The 17654-nt window shown below is 36.3% G+C and overlaps 1 protein-coding gene across 3 annotated transcripts in view; it reads left to right on the top strand.

Annotated features, from left to right (window-relative positions):
* The first annotated feature begins 10622 nt into the window (after positions 1-10622).
* LOC124353239 (2-oxoglutarate-dependent dioxygenase htyE-like) overlaps positions 10623-17654 on the top strand; it is a 55818-nt gene continuing 48786 nt past the window's right edge. Inside the window, exon 1 of one of the 3 annotated variants that reach the window (XM_046803155.1) lies at positions 10623-10879. In XM_046803155.1, coding sequence (XP_046659111.1) covers positions 10801-10879 — 79 coding nt within the window. In that variant the 5' untranslated portion in view covers positions 10623-10800. The remainder of the gene's footprint in view (positions 10880-17654) is intronic. The other 2 variants (XM_046803157.1, XM_046803156.1) reach the window with 2 other exon arrangements.

The raw sequence follows: 17654 nt of genomic DNA, 5'->3' as shown, positions 1-17654 counted from the left end.
GTGCTATTACAGTGGCGTAGCGAAGGGGGGGGTCCAGGGAGTCTCCGGACCCCCCCCCCCCCCCGAAATTTTAAGACATTAAAAAATGAAGCATGGAGCAGGAGAAAAAAGGAGAGTTATCATTACTCTTGTCTACAAACATTAAATTGATTGATTTAAATTGATGAAAGTGTAAGTGACCGTTGTTAAAAATATAATTGTCCTTTCGTTTAAATCATAAAGTATGAAACGATACTTTTGGCCTTGGCTTTTCGGATAGTGTAGTGTAATCACGGTATTTCTATAGGGCGCGGTCACGTGACGTGGCAAAGTAACCTGAACCGTAACACGGCGAACAGTTTTAAATTAGCGACCACTTCGTTCAAATTCGTCTTGGGGACGTAAAATGACCGCTTAGAATAAAGTTACGACGTTGATTTTAGGTGTCATTAAACTGTAGACGTGTATATAATTATCGAACAAAATAAAAAAAATCACTTTTGGTTGGAAAATAACACTTGAAAAACTCTACTGATTAGAACTTCAACTACTTCGGACTTCAATTATTGAGGTAAATGTGGTGTTTTCGGTTGAGTTAGGACGACGATTTTTGTTATCATTAAACTGTACACCGTAGTACCTATATAATTTATCGATAAAAAATCACTTCCGGTCGGTTAATACCGAAGAAAAGCTCTCTACAGATTCAAGTTTTGATAATTTTGGATTTCACTGGTCGAGTGGTTGAGGTAAAAGTGGTACTTAGAATTATGTTAGAACATTGATTTTGGGTATCAATTGAACGCCGACTAATAACTACATAAATTATCGAAGAAAAATTGAGAAAATCACTTCCGGTCGGATAATACACCGGAAAATCCCTACTGATAAAGAAGTTCCGAAGTTCCGACTACTTTGGATTTCACTGACTGAGGTATTATTTCATTTTCCTTAGTATATTCCGATCGGAAGTGATTATTTTTGTTTTTATTTTTTTATAATTATAAATTTATTAGTCGGCGTTGAATTAATACCTAAAATCAATGTCGTTAACATAATTAAAGTACTACTTTTTACCTCAACCAGTGAAATCCAAAATCGTCAAAACTTGAATCCGTATAGAGCTTTTTCTTCTGTATTTACCGACCGGAAGTGATTTTTTTCTAGATATATATATATATTGGTATATATATATAGTTAGTCGAGTACAGTTTAATGATTACAAAAAATCGTCGCCCTAATTCAATAAAAAAAAATACCACGTTTACCTCAATAACTGAAGTGGTTGAAGTTCTAATCATGAGATTTTTCATGTGTAATTTATTTCCGACCGAAAGTGATTTTTTTCCGATAATTATGTACTCTTCTACAGTGTAATGATACAAAAAATCGTCATTATAACTCATTCATAAATACCTCTATCAGTGAAATCCAAAGCAGCCGAACTTCTAATCAGTAGAGTTTTTTCCGGTGCATTTTCCGACCGTTACTTTGATCTGTACCCGAGCAACGCTAGAAACTTTCCCACCTTTTCTAAAGGGTTTTTCGGCCGTCCCAATGTTCCCGAAGGGGTAGCCTATTTCATTTTCTCCACAGAATATAGTTGTGTCAATTATACACTTGAGTGAAGCTCTGTTGTGTTCTTCTTCTTTCTTATCCAGTGAATGCAACATCATATTGGTGCCTTCTACTCGGCCAGAATCGAACTTCGTACAGTTTCTGTAGCTATACAAGAAAGTTTGTGGTACTAGAATTGCTGTGAGAGTTGAATTTGCCTATTACATCTTTCCACTTTCTATAAGGCATAGTTACTAAAGCTCCATATTTTTACCTTTTACCAGTGAAATCATTGGCAAATAACACACACAAAACGTCCCCCGGATCTCCGGTTTCGGACCCCCCCCGAACGAAATTTCTGGCTACGCTACTGTGCTATTACCTCATGTCTAAGTACTCTACCTCGTGCCTGTCCCACTCTTCGTTGTATTCAAGTAGGTCTATCGGCGTCTTTCACAAATATGCAAAGGACGTTTTGTATGTGTGTATTGGATGAGTGTGGAAAGATAATACAGTTACTTAGGTGAATCAATTTCCTTCAGTATAATTCCAGAGACGAACATAAAGAGATTGGCACAAATGTGTCCATTTCAGCCAGTAGCTTTTTGTTACTGTAGGCTCAGCATGATCGCTGTAGGCTATACACAGTCGCTACATAAAGCTTGGTAAATCGACGTCTATTTCAATTGATAACTAATATATTCCGCTAATAACCGATTATAACAAGTTTATTTTTCTCATAAAAGCGAAAACCGTCGATTATTTACTTGCAGATATTCAATAGGCCTAGTCGTAGTAGCCTAGGTAATAATCAGTGACCTAAAGATTTTACAGCAAATGGATAACGTCAACATACTTCAGAACGGTTTAAGCTTGTTGCTCCCGATCCTGAAACAAGCCGAATTGGTGTTCACCACGAGGATGTCTCTCAGATACTGGCGATGTGGGGACGCTACAGAAGTTATATACAACTCAAAACATCCTCGGGGAGGATGCCAAACGTGTTTTTTTTGGGGGGCTATCTCAACCCTTGAGCCCCTCCAAAATAGTTATTTATACGTCGCTGAGGTTTACTAAACTAGGAACAACAAGGATTAACTTACAATACCTAGTGAAATAGTATAATACGATAAATAATCTAGATTCAAAAATGATTTAAAGTTGCATTATCACGCACCAAAATCTACAGAGATAAAAAATAGGCTACTGTTATCAACTGGAAAATAAGTCAACTTTTCAAATTTGTATTTATTAATCATCTGATGGTTTAAATTCTTTATACTGTTACTGTTGCACTTAAAATAATAAACCTCGTTTCTTTAAGGGGGTTGTGTACCTTAAAAATCAGAAATATAGATTTTTGTTTTTTGTTATTTTGTAAATTTTCCTTCCGGTTAAAGTGATATATAATAATAATATATAATATGAGTATAAGAAGTAAAGAACCTTGTCATAAATTCGTGTTCAAATATCCACTGCAGTGATGAATTTTGTTGATTTCTGTAGCTCCGCTGTCGTTTTACAGTTTATATTGTAACACCTTTACGGAGTTATTGGAATATTTTTGTTTCTTGCAGTTGGCAGCGCTGGCAGTTCCAAATGTTAGAAACAGGTGGTCTCGTAGTTTGTTCACCAGATCTGTTATGTTTGTTGATTATACACTTTTTTTGTAAATCCAAACGAGTCGGTAAATAATATTATATGGAACTGAATACCCGAAAACAGTTTTGTACAGTTTGACACTCTAAGCCTAGGTGTCCATGAGGCTGTAGCAACCTGCAATGATGGTAATATTGTAAGATATGGAACTGAATACCCGAAAACAGTTTTGTACAGTTTGACACTCTAAGCCTAGGTGTCCATGAGGCTGTAGCAACCTGCAATGATGGTAATATTGTAAGATATGGAACTGAATACCCGAAAACAGTTTTGTACAGTTTGACACTCTAAGCCTAGGTGTCGCTGAGGCTAGGTGTCCATGAGCAACCTGCAATGATCTGAATACAGTTTTGTACAGTTTGACACTCTAAGCCTAGTGTCCATGAGGCTGTAGCAACCTGCAATGATGGTAATATTGTAAGATATGGAACTGAATACCCGAAAACAGTTTTGTACAGTTTGACACTCTAAGCCTAGGTGTCCATGAGGCTGTAGCTACCTGCAATGATGGTAATATTGTAAGATATGGAACTGAATACCCGAAAACAGTTTTGTACAGTTTGACACTCTAAGCCTAGGTGTCCATGAGGCTGTAGCAACCTGCAATGATGGTAATATTGTAAGATATGGAACTGAATACCCGAAAACAGTTTTGTACAGTTTGACACTCTAAGCCTAGGTGTCCATGAGGCTGTAGCAACCTGCAATGATGGTAATATTGTAAGATATGGAACTGAATACCCGAAAACAGTTTTGTACAGTTTGACACTCTAAGCCTAGGTGTCCATGAGGCTGTAGCAACCTGCAATGATGGTAATATTGTAAGATATGGAACTGAATACCCGAAAACAGTTTTGTACAGTTTGACACTCTAAGCCTAGGTGTCCATGAGGCTGTAGCAACCTGCAATGATGGTAATATTGTAAGATATGGAACTGAATACCCGAAAACAGTTTTGTACAGTTTGACACTCTAAGCCTAGGTGTCCATGAGGCTGTAGCAACCTGCAATGATGGTAATATTGTAAGATATGGAACTGAATACCCGAAAACAGTTTTGTACAGTTTGACACTCTAAGCCTAGGTGTCCATGAGGCTGTAGCAACCTGCAATGATGGTAATATTGTAAGATATGGAACTGAATACCCGAAAACAGTTTTGTACAGTTTGACACTCTAAGCCTAGGTGTCCATGAGGCTGTAGCAACCTGCAATGATGGTAATATTGTAAGATATGGAACTGAATACCCGAAAACAGTTTTGTACAGTTTGACACTCTAAGCCTAGGTGTCCATGAGGCTGTAGCAACCTGCAATGATGGTAATATTGTAAGATATGGAACTGAATACCCGAAAACAGTTTTGTACAGTTTGACACTCTAAGCCTAGGTGTCCATGAGGCTGTAGCAACCTGCAATGATGGTAATATTGTAAGATATGGAACTGAATACCCGAAAACAGTTTTGTACAGTTTGACACTCTAAGCCTAGGTGTCCATGAGGCTGTAGCAACCTGCAATGATGGTAATATTGTAAGATATGGAACTGAATACCCGAAAACAGTTTTGTACAGTTTGACACTCTAAGCCTAGGTGTCCATGAGGCTGTAGCAACCTGCAATGATGGTAATATTGTAAGATATGGAACTGAATACCCGAAAACAGTTTTGTACAGTTTGACACTCTAAGCCTAGGTGTCCATGAGGCTGTAGCAACCTGCAATGATGGTAATATTGTAAGATATGGAACTGAATACCCGAAAACAGTTTTGTACAGTTTGACACTCTAAGCCTAGGTGTCCATGAGGCTGTAGCAACCTGCAATGATGGTAATATTGTAAGATATGGAACTGAATACCCGAAAACAGTTTTGTACAGTTTGACACTCTAAGCCTAGGTGTCCATGAGGCTGTAGCAACCTGCAATGATGGTAATATTGTAAGATATGGAACTGAATACCCGAAAACAGTTTTGTACAGTTTGACACTCTAAGCCTAGGTGTCCATGAGGCTGTAGCAACCTGCAATGATGGTAATATTGTAAGATATGGAACTGAATACCCGAAAACAGTTTTGTACAGTTTGACACTCTAAGCCTAGGTGTCCATGAGGCTGTAGCAACCTGCAATGATGGTAATATTGTAAGATATGGAACTGAATACCCGAAAACAGTTTTGTACAGTTTGACACTCTAAGCCTAGGTGTCCATGAGGCTGTAGCAACCTGCAATGATGGTAATATTGTAAGATATGGAACTGAATACCCGAAAACAGTTTTGTACAGTTTGACACTCTAAGCCTAGGTGTCCATGAGGCTGTAGCAACCTGCAATGATGGTAATATTGTAAGATATGGAACTGAATACCCGAAAACAGTTTTGTACAGTTTGACACTCTAAGCCTAGGTGTCCATGAGGCTGTAGCAACCTGCAATGATGGTAATATTGTAAGATATGGAACTGAATACCCGAAAACAGTTTTGTACAGTTTGACACTCTAAGCCTAGGTGTCCATGAGGCTGTAGCAACCTGCAATGATGGTAATATTGTAAGATGCAATCTATTAAAGACTATTGGGATCTGTCTAGGAAAATTTTGCGCAAAAGCAATGAAGGCATTAGATATATACCGTATCCCATGAAGCCTAGAAAGTGTTTTTACAAAAGCCAACCGAAGGCCATCACTGCTAAGAGGAAGCATTAGAAGCCAAGGACAGAAAGGCTGGACCTTCCTATGAAGCAGGACTGTACCAAAACAGGCATTTGCCTTACAAAATCCTTGTTTTCCGAAAGTTTACTTTTTTAATACATTATGTTCCGTATCTCATAACGTTTTCAAGGTTGGAATTTTCAACTCTTCAAGTATCTCTTTGGAATTTTACCAGTTGTTTAGTAAGGCAGCGGGAAAGCTACTGAGTTTTTTGTAAAAATGTCTATAAGGTTTTGGTATTTAAAAAACTAAAATGTAACAAAAAAAGTTATTTTTGGTTTTGGAAAATAATATTTTGTTGGACGCAGAAAAAAAACTCAGTGGGTACATCAGGGTACATTCTTAGAAACGGAACATAAAAAAGTTAATTAAACATGAACGAGAAAAAGAGGTACGCTACCCACTTAATGTTTTAATATTAGCAACAAGGACGATTGATTTAAACAAACCAGTCATTTTGATTCTCATACCAACCCAGCAAGTATCACACAACATTGGAATTCGCGGATTAAACAGTCTGATAGCTAGCTATGTTTTAGATGCAGACAATACTAATTATGTTAGGAAAATAGCACTGCTATTGGTTGCATCAGCCTTCAGAAATTACATACTCTGTGGCAAAACTGAATATATCGGTTAACTGAATATTTACTTCACCAAAGAGTGACTCCAGTTATGTTAGGAAAATAGCACTGCTATTGTTTGCATCAGCCTTCAGAAATTACATACTCTGTGGCAAAACTGAATATATCGGTTAACTGAATATTTACTTCACCAAAGAGTGACTCCAGTTATGTTAGGAAAATAGCACTGCTATTGTTTGCATCAGCCTTCAGAAATTACATACTCTGTGGCAAAACTGAATATATCGGTTAACTGAATATTTACTTCACCAAAGAGTGACTTCCAGTTATGTTAGGAAAATAGCACTGCTATTGTTTGCATCAGCCTTCAGAAATTACATACTCTGTGGCAAAACTGAATATATCGGTTAACTGAATATTTACTTCACCAAAGAGTGACTTCCAGTTAGAGTCAAATTGCCTCCCGTCAATTCTCGTTTAACAACTCAAACCCTCGTCCTGTTCGCACACGTCGATCTTAGTTAGGCATTCCTGAAGGACTACTGTAGGAGGAAGGAGTGTTACGTACTTTAAAATTGTATCCAACAACCATCTGATGTTACCTGGATTATTATTATTAATAATGTTAAAGTTGTACTGTACTTAAACGAATAAACCTTATTTATTTAATGTTGTAATATTTCAAAGCAAACACCAGGCACAACAACCACCTCCACTAAAATAATGTCCAATCCCTTTTAAATAATCTTTTTTATTGCAACACCCACAAAAAGTCTATATCTCCCCATAATCTGGATTCGCATGGAATATACATAGTAGTCAGTTATAATATTAATATTTTAATTTATATTGTAATTGTTGTTACGATTTTAAATGGCTAAACTGTATTTTAAATTTTTTAATACTATCTATACTTGACCATATCTCTTCAGATGATTTAAAAGGTCAAAATAAATTTAAAAATATTAACATTTAATATTTTATGTCATATTTAGTTTCGTTTTAGTCTAAAAAAATGTTAAATAAAAATGGTTTGGTCAAAGTATTGTAACTTTCCATAGCTGTTTATATTATTTGAGTCTAATTTAGCACTTCCAACGTAAAAAACGAAGAAATTGGCCAAAGTCTAAAAAATACGACACGATTACTTCCTTACTTATAACGGCCATTGAAGGCTTATCTGAAAGATAAAATGCACTTATAGTGGTAAAAAATTAATCCTTTATGTATTTCCTGAACATGTACTCTGGAATGACAGAAGTAATAAATTGTTTCTCATATATTCATAAATTATATTCTGACACTTAGTATCACACGAATATTTTGTCTTGTTGGTGTGATTTTTAAGATTATAGTTGGAAGTGTTAACCATTAAGATTTCATAAAATTCGTTACACGTTACACTCTTTTATATTCTCCAAACGCGATATATATCTAAAATTTTCATCTATGAATTGAGTCTGAAAAGACACATCTTGGAACTCGTGGAAAAGGTGTGTATAACACATTAATTTGTCATTTTTATAAGTTTTTCCTTTGAACTATTTGTAAAAACAAAAAAAGACAAAAAAGAAAATAGAAACATTCAGTCTGATCTGAAAAAATATTCTCCACATTCATGCCCTTGTTCCATTTGGTACTACATAATACAGAAACAAATTTTAGGTGAATAGGTCAATATTTAGGGGTCCCTATGATTTAACACTTTAAAGAACAAAATTGACTTTTAGTAAAACATCGATACTTTGGTACAAAACTACTTTATTTATTAAAATAATAAATATATCTCCATACAGTTTAATAAGGTGTATTAACATTATAAGCCATCAGAGTTGTCTTCTTCGCCGTTGAAAACTGTTTTCTGTGTAGTTGTACTAACTGAAGAAGGTATTTAAACTGTTCTTAATTTTCCTTATAGAAGTATTCAATGTTTGGATCAGAGCAATTCCTATTTCGGCACAGTCGTCCACTACTTTAATGTTCTGTGCATTCTCTTTAAAATCAATAAAGTTCGGATCAGTAGGCCACAACACAGGGTTTCTTTACCATTTTTTAGTAGGATATTTTAAGTAGTTCCGTTGTCCGCTGTGTAACGTGTGTTTCGAGAGGCCTCTTACTCTTATGGATAATTTATTTACTCTCTAATCTTTTAAGGGCCTTAGGCTTTAGTCTGTTGGTATCACAATTTTAGTTATGATACTGACGTGGGAATAAAAAAAAGGTAATCCAATCCTCAGTGATTCCCTTCTTTTCTTTAGATGTAAGCGTAAACTGATCCTTAAATAAATATATTTTGAAACAATAAATAGAAAGCTCTAAACAGTCAACTCGAGGCTGCTTTGATTGATTTGAGCAAATCAATATATGGCGATAAAATAACGCCATAATAGTCCATCATATTTTTTCTGAAATGTTTTGTTTGGTTATTGGCTTCAAATGAAAAGAGAAATGTTTTATTGTCAATATAAGGCCGGTATTTCTTGAAACGCTTAAATGGCAATATCAGGGCCCTCACTAACTCCAAAAGCTGCACTAAAAACGGAGGAGTGTACAATTTCAAGTACATGGTGTCTACATAGAATCCACACAAGGCTAGAGTGTCTTCAAGAATGGCACATGCGCCACTCTTCAACCCTGTATTGGCAGCTGCTGTGTCAAATACGCACATTTTTTCTCACTTTCCAATCATTTAGTCTAAACGTCAAGTCAACCTTTGGGACTCCCATCAGATTTTCGACACTGTATCCAGTAACAAGAATCGCCACTCTGTCAACTTTTTCAGTACCCCCCCCCCGCAATGTCTGTGAATAATTTACCATCGAAGTGTAAGAATAATTGATCTTCACAAGTGAAAGTTTATGAATATAAAGTACGTGACAATAATGCCACTAATTAAACCTATTAAAAGCAAGTTCGTTGTAATTATTAGCTGAATTGCTTAAAAGTAGCCTTTAAACGGTAAATTTATACAAATTAAAATTCAAAACGTAGAACTTTCAAATCATAGGCACCTCTAAACGTTCTTCGATTGGGCCCAATTTTTTTCTGGTGATTCAGTATGCATGGTGGAACAAAGGCAGCAGTGTGGAGACACATATTTAAAACTTTTTATTTTTTGTATATCATTGTGGACCATCGTAATATATATATATATATATATATATATATATATATATATATATATATATATATAGTAGGCCTCTCGTGGCATGGTACTGCGCAGGCGAATTAAATAATATAAATATAAGTTATGTTTTCGTAAGAAAATACGTTACACTTACATTTTGTTGGCTGAGCGAGGGTGTGGAAAAATTGTCTGTCTGTCTATCTGTCAGCACGATATCTCGAGAACGAAGCGACCTATCACTCGAAATTATGCGGGAAGCCTATTTTATTTAGGCAACATCGACTTTAATAATGGTGCATCTCATCATTCCATGGGATTTGGCTGAGCGCAGAGATTTGGTTTATTTACAAAGAAGAGACGCATAAAGTATTGTAAATTACTGAACAAAATTAAGGGAGGTATATTACAAGCGTCTTCGATACCATTTACCATTAAAATTATCCATGCTTTCTTTTATTATTAATACCGCTACTAGTACTGCTGCGATGATTCCAATAGTTTTAGCAAATGTTCTGTATAAGACTGAGATGACTATTGTTTATTGATATTGGTTTTCATGGCATCTGTACCTGTGCAGTGTGAAAAGTTGAGGTAAAGCTCTACAGATACGGGTTAACTGCAGAACCCATTTATTTTATGTATACATAGAGTACGGTAACAACTGGTTTTGTGTTTTGCTCAGATTCTTTAGAAAATACAGGAACAAAAGTAAAATATTACAATGTAGCTTGGAATAGACTTTAAAAAGGTTGTTCAGAATATATTTTTAAGATTGCAGGTTTTCATTAAAATTAATGTACTTTCACGACTTAATATTAACTAACCCACGGTGTAGTTCGTAGCGGAACTTGAATAATTATCGTATTTTGCGGTAGTATCGTACTTCTGGTAACACTGTGTAACACTAGCGCTCCGTGGCGGTGTACTAGCGCAACATCGGCCGAAGTATACCGAAGAGTAACGAAGAGACACGAAGAGGACAGCTGTTAGATCATCGCCCCTCGTGGCGGGGTGGGGAGGGGGAATGAAAGCCAACGAACAAACAAAACTTTCAGACTACTTCAGTTCCGTTCTGTGGTACTCGTGAGTACGCGTTACGTGTTAGTGTAGCGAGTAGAGGTTATGTGTCAGTCACTTCTGTGATGAGGACGTGTTACTTTAGTTTTAGTTTGGTAATTTTGTGAATTGTCGTGCCATGGAGAAAATAGAAGAACCTTCCACGGATACCCTATTGTCCAGAAATGAAATCCCTATAATTGATTTAGCCTATATGGGTAAGTTATTCACAAGTTGCCAAACCTGTTTTAAAACAATTCGTTGTTTTGTTTTTGGAAGTTCAGGCGCGAAAGTAATCACATCAAACAATATCAATATTTTTATAGCAAGGAAAACCTTCAAGTTTACACATCCAATAAATATTAAAGTGTAATGCCATTAACCGTGTTAAAGATATTTAAATGCAATTAAGAGTAATACAGTAAAAAAAATGCAAATTAAATTTATCTGGCTGTTGACAGTTTGTGAAAGAAGTTTGTAAATAAAATAAAATTAGTTTAACGATTGAAGGTATTTAGGTTTAAATATACTGTTTAATATTATTTTGAGGTTATTATTATTAATCTATTTCATTGGGCTTTTGTAACTTATCTAACAATCAGCGTCAAGAAAACACTGAGATTAGCCTAGCCTAAGCTTTTAATGAAGCTCCAACTAATCTTCACGTCGCGTTGTGGTTTTATTATCAGTTAAGAGTTAGATTTGTATTCCTATAACGATAGGCCCTGTGCACCTGTATTCTTTATATTCCTTAAATTTTATATTATCAGTTATGAGTTAGATAGGTATTTATATAACGATAGGTCTTGTGCACCTGTATTCTTTATATTCCTACAGTGTTATATTATCAGTTAAGAGTTAGATTTGTATTTCTATAACGATAGGTCCTGTGCACCTATATTCTTTATATTCCTTCAGTGTTATATTATCAGTTAAGAGTTAGATTTGTATTTCTATAACGATAGGTCCTGTGCACCTGTATTCTTTATATTCCTTAAATTTTAAATGCGAGAATAAACTGTCATCACCATTCGTTATTACTGTCAATAAATAACATAATGTAGTTATTTTAGTAAATATTGGTTACCGTTACCACGAATAAGACATTTTTTCCAAATATAACATTAAATCTTAGTGGAATGTTGATGTGTCGGAAATAAATAACATAATGTAGTTATTTTAGTAAATATTGGTTACCGTTACCACGAATAAGACATTTTTTCCAAATATAACATTAAATCTTAGTGGAATGTTGATGTGTCGGAAATAAATGTAAGTATAAACTGGCCATCGTCCTTTTGTAGCACATCCAACAAGAACCAGCATTCAGTATGCAAATTATTGGGCTACAAAAAATAAATATTTGATATCATATTGACGATTTAAATATTTGAGATTTATTAGAACTTGGTACTATTAGAACATTTAAGAATAATAATTGTTTAACACTGGAATTTCTCCTTTTTCTAACAAGACTAATTTGTCTCACTGTTACAAAAATTTAATTTTTCAGACAATAATAAGAAATATAATTTACGGAATCTATTGTACTCGTATAGTCATTCGATGATATGTATTGGTTTAAAATACTGAGAGGAAATAAGGTGAATAATTAAATGTTCTATTTGCACTTGAAAATGTAGGCTTAGTTCGTGATGAATTAGAATTTGTAGCTACTAAAATACTAGTGTAACAGTTGTAGTGTATTTTTATTTTAGCAAATTTCCTACATACATGATAAACATTGGGCATAATTTTTTTAAAGTTCACGAAAAAGCTCAACGTTTTTAAACCGGACAAAGCTAGTAGAAACGGGGGAATAAACAGGTTTATTTAAACGAGAACTAATGACATCTCAACTTGATACTAAACCTATTTGATTAAGTGTGTTGTTATTATTTTTAACATTAACAACGACACTTTATTATAAATGAGCAGGTGCTGTCCAATGTTATAATGTCATGGGATAAATTGCATCGATAAACTAAGAAACCTCAATTCAAGAGGATAACAATAGTGCGTTGATGAATGAAATATTCAAATGGCCACTTTTGTTATTTTGGTGATGAATAATACAAATACAGCCGAATCAAATGCAGCATACAAAACCTAATGATTATTGCCTAATTACGAGAGGGAATTTCAGTAGCGTCGGTCGAGTAAAATGATCAAATCACACAGAGCACGATGATTCGCGTGATTGACAGTTTTGATTTATCACAAAATTACAAAGTGCCTAATTTGCTGTTTGAGCCGATACCAGACATTCTTTCTTTAATTCTTTTTTTCAGAACATAAAATTGATTACAGCGAAACTGAAGTGCTTTGTTTACAGAAACTGACAGATATAGATAGATTGCTTACGAGGTGTCGTGTGAATTACCGTACCGAACTGTGGTGGTGATTGTAGAGTTATCAGCCCACTCCAAGGTGACTCTTATCAACAAAGACGTTAAGTGCGCGCATACATAACCGATAGGCGGGCGCGTTACTGTGCTGGGGATTGGCTATTTATTTTAATAGCCTAGGATTTAGCTTTAAATGTCGCCAAAGTTAACCCTCTTTATACTGTGGGAATCATGTGGCCTCGACATAGAATCTTTCGCTATGATCATCCAGTGTATGACCACCAGCAACCCAACAATGCTCCAGGGTATGTTTGGGACCGGTGTGAAGACCACTGCAAAAACATTTTGTACGATGTTATGTTTGTATGCTGAATTTGTACTTTAGTAAACGACATTCACCAATATACAGGGTGGCGCATATGTCAGTTTCCCCAGAAGAGACATTTAAAGGCGTTATAGGTCAATCGAATAAAACACTTTTAGGCAAGAAAACAAATGTATTATATGAAATATTTTACATATTACCACACAATATTATAGCAGTTGCTCGAAATGTCCACCTTGATTTTGTATACACTTCATACAACGACTGAGAACAGAATCACACATTTTTAGCAGTAAAGTTTTTCGTTGTTAACAAGTTCAAATGCATTTCTAATTAGGATTCTGAGTTCGTCAACATTTTTCGGTTTTGAAGCATACATAGGCTCCTTTATAATACCCCCCAGTGAAATATCACGTGGGGTCAGGTTTGGTGAGCGCGCAGGCCAATCGATTGTACCACGGCGACCAATCCATTCATTAAAATGTGTTATTTAAAAAATCTCGAACTTGGATACCGAAATGTGTTTGTGCACCATCTTGTTGCCAGATAAGCGAATGAATATTGATTGTTTCTGAGCTCGGGAACTAGTTCTTACATCAACCGTAAGTAATTTTCTGAGTTAACATATCCTTGAAGAAAATAAGGACCAATCAGTGCAGTACTCGAAATACCTCCCCATACCATAATGCGAGGCACATTGAGTTCTGCGTGGATTACATTATGAGGATTTACATCCGGCTAGCACAACGCGTCCATTTAGTTTGAAACACGCCTCATCATCACACCACAAAATTGATCGCAAGAAATTTGGATCAGCCTCTGAGCGGATAATCCTCGTGAAGCGCTTGAAGTAAAGATGGGCGGTATGGCTTAAATTTTAATTGCTTTAACATTCTTTGCACCCTTCAGTTGATATTTCTAGTTCAGCAGATGCCTTACGAGTCGATTTACCGGGACTGGCTATAAAAACTTGAGCAACTGTCTGCAGGTTTTCTTCGTTGCAAATTGATCGTGGACGACCACACTTCAGGGCATTTAAAACGCTTTCTGTGTTTTCAAATTTCTTATTTAACTTCCGCATATACTGTCGAGTGGGTATCGCGACACCTGGATATTTACCACTGAATTCTTACATTACTATAGCAGTATTTTTATTGTGCTTCCACCACAACTGAAGGATGTAAACTCGTTGTTGGGTTGTAAACATTTTAAAAACACACACACACACAAAATAAGAGATGCAAAGAGTGTCACTTTACACTAGCCACTGGAACAGACAACAATGAAGTTACTCCGTGTTGTTGCCAACTTAACATTGTTACCAACGTATCGAAAACAAAATATCCCAATGTATGGGGAAACTGACATATGTATATATTTGTAAAATTTTAACGGAAACCTGTTAAAATAACTGAAACGGCAAAGATCTCAAAATCAACCGGACCCACCCAAATGTGAACACATTGACTATGAACTGGTGAGAGACACTAATTTTAAAGCTTGGTATACTGGAAGTCAAATCAAATCAAATCGTTTAATTGCAGTTGACAATACATTGCATAGCAAACGTCAATTTTCATGTCTAAATTTTTTCCATTCATCCCACATCAAGGCCACATTTAAACTTACAACATTCAAACATTCACTCCCCATTCATTCCATGCCAATTACGCCCACTTTCGGCGCTGGAGTCAGTTTCCTCATCGCGTGGTCTCCCAGTTGAATGCCAGAAACTCATCAACACTGTAGAAAGCGTTTGACGCCAGGCAGAGTTTGATACGAGTTTTTAACACCTTGGGCGTTGAGGCATTTTTAATTTTGTTTGGCAATCTGTTTATAAAATGAACACCTGCCTGCGAAGGCAAATGTTCATAAACCACCGTTCTGTGCATTCCCGAACGGTAGTTATCTCTGCCTCTTGTCTCATATTCATGTATGTCTCGTCCTCTGGTTAAGGCACATTTAGACAAACAATATAAGGTTGTTTCTAAGATGTAGAGACATGGCAAAGTTAACAGTTGCAAATTTTTAAACGCTGTCCTGCACGACTCTCTGAAGTTTAAATTAGCGATAATGCGAATTGTTTTTTTTTGTCAGTAGGCACAAGGGCGAGTACCTCCAACAGGGTCATGGAGGACGGGTAAGCCCCTAGGCTACTACTTCTGGTCGAGCAATGACACTATCGTCCACTAATGTTATCAGCGAGTAGGTCAGACGTATTGTTTATACCTGCTCGAGTGGACCGGTTGTCATTGCCATTCTCTGATGAGTGATGGCCACACATTTCGAAACACTAACACTTTTGCGGTTGGTTTGTAATTAGTGCTAAATGACAGCTAAGCAACCGAGTACAGTAGGCAACGTGTTCTCTCACCGCCGCCAAGGAGCACTAGTGCAAGGTCTAACTGTGTAACTGCCACGTACGTAAATACTAAATATACCACGCGTCTCAGCCCTTAGCCTTGAAAACGTTTACCAACTTTATGTACGTAAATGGTTTATTTTTGTAAAAGAATAATGTTTAAAATACACAACACACACCAAACCCCAAACTTATCATGCCTAAAGTAACTTGTGTAAGTGAGTGCTTCGGTTTGAATGCTGCTCTATGGAAGTACTTACTGCCCAAGTAGGCGCGCATCAAGCTGTCAAAGATTGGTCTTACGCCCTCCGATGTTAGGCCTACCTACACTTTTCCAAGTTTGTTCCGAAGCTGCAATATCCTGTTCGTTTAGTTATTTTATCATCATAAAAAATTCGTGGATAAATTTTAGACAATAGAATTGCACTTCTGCAGAACCTCTGAGTAGTCCTGGACAACTTGCTGTATACCGGACCAAACTCATTTAGTGAAATTAAATAAGAAATTAGTCCAAAAATCAACATAAATTTAAACATTGTCTATACAAAAATACTGTAAGAGATGTTATAATTTTTATCTGCGGTTTTGTAAAATGATCAATTTGTGTTGTAAATAATGATGGTTATGTATAATTTTTTAACAATCTTATCTATTTATGAAAGCCAAATAGCTCGCAATTTCAATCATTATTATTCTTTGCTTAGTTTAAACAATAATTACTGTTAATTGGATACACGTGTACCAAAGGTTTGTCGATGTATCCGAAATATCGTCAGGTATATATGAGATTTTCGCATCATTATCTGTACAATAAGACCACCGAAGCAAATCTGGTTGAAAACGTTACATGCAGCTGTGTGTTTTGGGTATTGTCATTATTTGTTAATGCAATTAGTGAATTACTCTTCAAAGCCGTATTGTATTTGTATTATCTATCGGTTTAAAGAAAGTCGTCTTCAGGAAAGTTCCTAGTTTATTATAGAATATAAAAATAAGCTATTTAAAAGGAAATTGCACTGTTTCACTTTGTATTGTTTTTGTTTTAAAGTAATCTTACTCGTTATCTTCACTACAGCTGCTTGCAACATTCTGACATGTAAATGTCGAAAGAACTTGACGTGGTCAACACTATCTGTAGGAAAATAACGCCCCTAGCCTATAAATAGCAGTTGCAATGCAAGTGATTGTCACGTTTTCGCTGTAGACCTCAGTGATAACACGAACACATTCAGTCATTCAAGGGCAAGTGGTGGTCGGGCGGTGGTCTAGCAGCCATCTTATTACAGTTCCGGCTCGCAGCGATAAAACACGAGAGGACTATCATTAGATCATAAACCAAATTTATCTAACTCAGTCGCGTCCCTAGACATTCAGTCAGTCAAGGGCAAGTGGTGGTCGAGCTGTGGTCTAGCAGCCATCCTGTGTCGGTTCCGGCTCGCAGCAATATAACACGAGAGGACTATCATTAGATCGTAAACCGACGTTATCTAACCCAATGGCGTCTCTAGACATTCAGTCAGTCAAGGAAAAGCGGTGGTCTAGCAGCCATCTTTTGACAATTCCGGCTCGCAGCGATAAAATACGAGAGGACTATCATTAGATCATAAACCGAATTTATCTAACTCAGTCGCGTCCCTAGACATTCAGTCAGTCAAGGGCAAGTGGTGGTCGGGCTGTGGTCTAGCAGCCATCTTGTGATATTTCCGGCTCGCAGCGATATAACGTGAGGACTATCATTAGATCGTAAACCGACGTTATCTAACCCAATGGCGTCCCTAGACATTCAGTCAGTCAAGGAAAAGCGGTGGTCTAGCAGCCATCTTTTGACAATTCCGGCTCGCAGCGATAAAATACGAGAGAGGACTATCATTAGATCATAAACCGACGTTATCTAACTCAGTCGCGTCCCTAGACATTCAGTCAGTCAAGGGCAAGTGGTGGTCGGGCTGTGGTCTAGC

This window comes from Homalodisca vitripennis, chromosome 1 (genome assembly GCF_021130785.1).
Source record: "Homalodisca vitripennis isolate AUS2020 chromosome 1, UT_GWSS_2.1, whole genome shotgun sequence".
Lineage (NCBI taxonomy): Eukaryota > Metazoa > Arthropoda > Insecta > Hemiptera > Cicadellidae > Homalodisca > Homalodisca vitripennis.
The sequence above is the reverse complement of the archived record's forward strand: the minus strand, read 5'-3'. Positions and strand labels throughout refer to the sequence as shown.